Source organism: Nematolebias whitei, chromosome 3 (assembly GCF_014905685.2).
Source record: "Nematolebias whitei isolate Nwh7 chromosome 3, NemWhi1, whole genome shotgun sequence".
Classification (NCBI taxonomy): domain Eukaryota; kingdom Metazoa; phylum Chordata; class Actinopteri; order Cyprinodontiformes; family Rivulidae; genus Nematolebias; species Nematolebias whitei.
The window spans coordinates 41,109,044-41,115,462 of record NC_056500.1 but is presented as its reverse complement, the minus strand read 5'-3'; the positions used below and the strand labels follow the sequence as shown (position 1 = coordinate 41,115,462).

Here is a 6,419-nt window from a genome sequence, read left to right as displayed (position 1 = left end):
TTTGGACCAACCGTCAATCCAGCTGCACTGCTCCAGCAAAATGCAGATAATTTGACCATTAAAGTGCATTTATTAAGCAAATGTTAGACTGACACACACCTTTGCTATAATTTCGAGCAACCAAATAATTGTTTTTAAGTGTTAATCTTGTTAAATTCTTGTTAAAGTCCACCCGTGCACTTGCGTCTACTCCCATTAACTTTTTTTATCCCATACTGTCCCAATCACGTGAGTAATATTAAAGTTTACTCCTATCCCACTGGATCAATCATGTTACCCATGGGATCCACTAAAAAATGTCAGTCTCTAGCATGAAGTGAGACTACCGGTAGTCTTTGAAACTGTTTGGTTTTAATACAAATGGAAACTCTGTTAACTTGAAAAGAAAATAGCAAAACTTCTGAAGCTTTTATTTTGAAATTCCACATCAGATCTTGGTGAAAACTGGTCAGCAACATCTGCAAGTGTTCTACAGTCAGCGTAAAGGGTCACTAAGACCTAACAGTTTTGTTTGAAAATTTCAGGGAAAACAAATTGACATTCTCACATGAACATCCAAATGACCACACAAAACTGTGACAAAAGCAAAAATATTTTCAATCCATATTCACAGGCGGACATTAACAATAATTTTGTAGCATAGCAGCAAGTATGACATCAATCACAGCTTTAATTTGAAAATGCCTCACCAGTGTTACTACCGTAATTCATAGTGTTTACATGCAGAACAAAACTGTCATATTCGAAGTTGAGGTTGGCTTGACCATAGCTTTTTACTGCCTGTTGTTCTCAGAGTAGGGGCAGGAGCTACATGTCAAACCACCACCAACCACAATTTTTTTTCTGTAACAGCTGAAGTTCATGTTAATAAATGCTGTGAAGCTGAGAAGAGTTCCTGGGTGAGCGATTCATCAGTTCGCTGGTATCAAACCAAGCATCGTGGTTAACCGGGGACAAAAGCTTCATCTATAGCACCCTTTTCTGAAGGGCCCCCCTTAACCCCATCTCAGGGTAATTCCCTAGCTTTTATGACCATTATTGCTCGGAGAGTGATACTGCTAAATGGAAAATCAGAATGTCACTGCATGGCTCTCCTAAGCAATTTACACATGTTTGGCAACCATTGCAACTGTTGGCTAAATTAACCAATTTTTCCTCTGTTCCAGAGTAGTTGATGTTGTTATTTACTTGTTTCTTGCCCTTTTTTAACTTTATATATTAGCAAACTTAAGCTGTTTTTCTTTTGTCTTGTATCCGTTTTTGTTGAGAGTTGAGTAGGGATGCACAATAGTATTGGCATGGTATCAGTATCAGCCAGTATTAGTGTTAAAATTCAATATCGGACATCGGTCATTCCATTAAAATAACTCTCCAATATAAAAGGCGCTGTTTTTGCCTGCAGCGGCAGCACAACGTGATGACGTTGCAGCGGCAGCACAACGTGATGACGTTGCAGCGGCAGCACAACGCAATGCGCCTACCTGATCTCACTGCGGAGAGGAAAATTCTAAATGTCAGCGGTGTGGAAGTTTTATTTTTTGTTGGTGAGGATGTTGGATTCTGAAGATTTATGGACTACATTGAGCCTGGCTACATCATCCCCAGTCAGAGATATTTTTCCGACGTAACGTTATTCGAGTTACAAGCTGTCGTTTCCGACGTCATTGAGAAGCTAATAGCTGATAGCACGACTTGTTGGGTAAGTTTTACCACAGACATTTGGACGTCATGTTAGCCCTGTTAGCATGATTAAGTTTTACAACACAATGGATAGACAAAAACTTTGAACTTAAAAAGGCTGTCCTTCATGCACAGGAGCGCAGAGGATCCCACACTGTAGCTAGGAACCTGGAACAAGCCTCCACAAGTGAGACAGCATTGCAGGTGACTAATGTTAATAAATAAAATTTAACACTTTTCATTTAATATAAGTCAAAGTGCTATGCATATCATATGGTTGTTACTGAATATGTCACCAGCTCTTACAGCTGTTGCACAATTTCTGTAGCAAATAAGCCTAAAGGGCTATGTTCTGACAATGGAACGTGTATAAAATATCGGCATCGGTTATTGGCCAAATAAGTTTTAACATATCGGCAAATCGGATATCGGCCAAAAATCCAATATCGTGCATCCCTAGAGTTGAGGTTTTTCTTTTTTATATATTCTTGATGTTCATGTTTTTCTTTGTGTGTGTTTAAATACAAAAAAAATCAAAATAAAGTTGTTGTTTTTTAAATACAGACTTCACATATCCTAATGCATGCTCAATAATCCAGGTAGAAAAATCTTAAAAAGTTAAGTCTGTTCCTCTGGACATTCAAAAAATAAGTAGAAACATTTTGTCTTTCATCCGAAAGACTTCCTCAGTCTGAGGTGCTGTATTCAGTTCAGTCTTATAAATAGCACCTTCTCATAGTGGATCAACCAGTTTGCTGCTGACAGCCAAAACTAGTTGCTCACATGATCAAGAAGGACCATCAGCCTAACGATGGATCAATAGCACACTGATGGCTGTTTACTATTCACAGAGGGCTGAGTGATACTAGCAATAACAGCATTGTAAGAGGGGGACAGTTGAACCCGGAGGCCTCCACCCCTGTTTAATGATGGACGATTTCTTTTCACAAAGATGGCCTCCTTTACTCCTCTCTCAAACCATCGTTCCTCTCTATCAAGGATGTGAACATCTTCATCCCTGAAAGAGTGACCGTTGGCCTGGAGATGAGTGTAGACCGCAGAGTCCTGGCTGGAAAATATTGCTCTTCTGTGCTGGACCATCCTTTTGGCCAGTGGCTATTTCGTTTCTTCGATGTAAGACTGATCACAGCCCTCCTGACACTGAACAGCATACACAATATTACTCTTTTTGTGCCAGGGGACTGGATCTTTGGGATGAACCAGTCTTTAATGTATTTTGGGGTTTAAAAGCCACTGGGACGTTGTGTTTAGAAAATAAACGTCTCACTTTCTCTGATACTCCCGCAACATATGGAATGACCACTGATCTGGGTCTGGGTTGCTCCTTTTCACCTGATGGCTGGCTGGAGTCCTGTTTGGGTTTCTTCTCTGCTTTCAGGAAGGCCCAGTTAGGATATCCACATTGCTCTAGAGCCTGTCTTGTGTAGGATTTCTCCTTCTGCCTGGCTCCTGAGTTAGTGGAGATGCTGTTTGCTCTGTGGTACAGAGTCCTGATGACTCCTAACTTGTCCTCCAAAGGGTGATGGGAGTCAAATTGCAAATACTAGTCTGTGTGGGTGGGTTTGTGGTACACCTCAGTTTGCAAATGTCCTCTATCAGAAACTGAGACCTCACAGTCCAAGAAAGCCAGCATGCCATTTGTTACGTCTTCTCGTGTGAACTTGATGTATTTATCCACAGAGTTGGTGTTGTAGTATGCATGGACAGCTTTCGCTGTGGACCCACTACTTAATTAATTATTCTTAAGGCTAGTTCAAGCACAAAGAATATTAATTGTTTAATTAACAACGGATTCTTTCTTTTTCGAGTTAAATTTCTGCCATGTGACCAAGATAACTTGAGAGTGGAGTGTATAATTAGTGACATGAGACGCCATTTATCTTTGACCCATCAGAATAAATGTGGTCATTTATTTAACAAAATCAAAATTTAACATCAAACATGTACACTCGATTTGCTGATCTGTTTCTGATTAATAAACTTAGCAAGTTCAAATAACAACAGAGGATTACTGATGGAGAATAATTCATCTCTGAAGGCACCTAGCTTGATTTACTGGCGAATAGAAGTTTAAAGAGAAGGAGTAAAGAAATTTAAAGAGGAGATTTAGATGGATGAAGGAAGATGTGTTGACCAGAAATGGCACCCTTCCTCCGACCCCAGCTCAGCCCTCGGTACACTTGATTAATGTGATGACTCGTTACCTTTACAGAAGATAAATCATCTCCGGTACAGAGGTCCATTTCACGCCATCTTTCAGCGTCTCTGGTCAGAGTGGCTGGTAATTGTCAGAAGTCATGACAGTACTCCGTTCAACAGAATAAGCTTCCTTAGAAGTTGAGAGCATTTAATGCTCGGGGTGAGTTCACAGCGAGTCATGCTGTGACTCCGCTGAAATGGAGGGACCCTTGGCACATGGTCCAATTCATCAGCTATTTAGTTCAGCTGTAAGACTCCAGCAAGACTGTAGTCCCAGCCAGAACTCCAAACAGACTTTCAGTAAGAACTGAAAGTTCCTGTACGACTCGCCGTAAGACTGAGTCCAGACCATAGCCACCTGGGGCTCAATTTTATTGTACACCTTAGACATTCACTCATAACATCCTCATGACATTCACATATAGGAACTTGAGGTGGGCACTATGGCTATGGGTGGTGGGATGACTTTACTCTCGCCCCCTGTGCCTGTGCTCACTTACAATGGTTGCATTTAGACACTAGGGTTTGGATAGAGTTGGGGTGGAGGGGAAACTGGCATCATGCCAGCCTTTGCTCCTTCTTCTTTCCTTTTTAATGGCACTATACAACAACACACATCAACAACACATCTAGGGGCGGGGGTTTATGTGTCGGGGTCTTATTCTCTTTTTTTCTTTTTTTTTTCCTCACCCCCCTAGTTCCCTAACTGCCATTCCGGGGGTGGGGTCCGGGAGAAGGGCAGGCCGTCGGGTGTTGACTAGGACTATGTGGGGGTTCGGGGTCTGGGGGATTGCCGTGGGCGGTGCTGGCGCTGTGCTCTCCCTGGGGTTGTTTGGACCCCCTGAGCTTGGCTCTTGGGTGCCATGGTTGGCCCGCTGGCTGGGGTGGCTGCCGGGGCCTGGCGGGCGGTCGGCTGAGGGCGCATGCTTGGTTGTTGGCGGTGTGTGGGGGTGGTCGGTGGCGTGACCTCTTCGTGCTGGGGGGTGTCCTGTCGGCTGGGCGTGGCCTGGGCCGGATCTGGGATATTGGCTCCTCTCCGCTCGAGAATGAATGGGTCTACCTCCTGGGTTTGGGCATGGGCTGCCCCCTATAGAGGGTGGGTATATGTCTTGGACCTGGGGGGTATAGAGTGCGTATCGGGAATAAGAATGAAATGTATCGTTATTGTATGTCTTTGAGTGAGTGAGTGTGAGAATGAGGCTGGGACTGTGTGATTGTGTCTGTGTATGAATGGGTATTTGTTAGGCCGAGACTCGGACTGCCCCATCTTTGATACAACTGGGGGTGCTTGGCATCACGCCCCTATCGCGCCGCCCCCTGGTGGGGTGTGCCCTTGCCTGCCGGCGCGCTTGGGGCCCTTGGTGTCGGGGGCTGGGCGCTTGGGCGTGTGTCGGCTCGGCCTGGTGTCTGCCTGGTGGGGCTCGGGTCCTCTGGCCCTGTCAGGCCTTGGCCTGGGTGGTGTGCGTCCTCGGTGCCCGGGCCTGGAACTGCATCGGTACGGTGGGTTCCGGCGGGGGCCTTTGAGTTTGTCGCTGTTGGCCCCGGGGGGTCACTGCATGTGGTCGCTGGTGGGGATCTTCCGGTTCTCCCCTGTGGTCTGATCTGGGGGGTGAGTGAGTGGTTCATCCTGTGTGGGTGGCCCTGGGGGCTCCGCGGTCGGGGTCCCTCTTGGGGTCTTGGGCTCTGGTCCCCCCTTTTTTGTCTGCCTCTGGTCTTGGGGGTCGGGTCTCTGCTGCTTCACAGTTACTATTAAATGTTCTATTAGAGAAGCCTTATACACTTATGCATGCTCACAACCACACAAATAGATGCAGGGATGCTTACGTAGGCTTTATATGTAGATATATAGATATATAGATATGTATATGAATGTATATTCATGTGTATGTATGTATGTACTGTATATAGGCGTAGGTATGGGTATATGTATTTATGGAAACTTACTGCAAAGCCATGAATATTTTAAGTTCTTTATACATATGTATTTTGTTGCTGTGTTTTGTCTTGTTCTTTGCAGGTGAACAGACAGTGGCCGGGTGTTTTGCCGTGTGCTCTCTTTGTGTATATTTCTTATATTTTGGAGTCTTACTTTGTCTTTTCTTTCTTTCTATCCTATTAAAAAAAAAAAAAAAAACCTACACTAGATAATCACTAGAATAAATATTTCATAATAATGGTGTGGAGAAGATGGCTGTAAGGGGAGAAGGGAGGCCATCTAAAAAAAAAAAAAGAAAAAGGTACCCAGCCCTACTAGCAACAGAGGTAGCAGAAATAGAGCAGTAGCTCATTGCTCATTTTGCAGTGTGGCTGTATTTAGCCTCATTGTTTTTCCACCAAAGATGAGGGTACGCTTCAAGGGAAGGGCACCCTGAAGATCTTTACTTACGAACCTCTACTTGGACCTGCTCCAAAAGGGACTTGCTACTTTCCACCTGTCCCTGGAAAAGTTCACTAGAGTTCAGTCATTACAGATGTGAAAAAATTAATAAACTAACATGTATTGTTTAAATATTATTTAA

At 44.0% G+C, this 6,419-nt stretch overlaps 1 protein-coding gene across 1 annotated transcript in view; it reads left to right on the top strand.

Annotated features, from left to right (window-relative positions):
• The first annotated feature begins 311 nt into the window (after window positions 1-311).
• The window catches only part of LOC119407519 (paired box protein Pax-5-like), a 24,373-nt gene continuing 18,265 nt past the window's right edge, over window positions 312-6,419 (top strand). Inside the window, exon 1 of the mRNA XM_037674343.1 lies at window positions 312-316. Coding sequence (XP_037530271.1) covers window positions 312-316 — 5 coding nt within the window. The remainder of the gene's footprint in view (window positions 317-6,419) is intronic.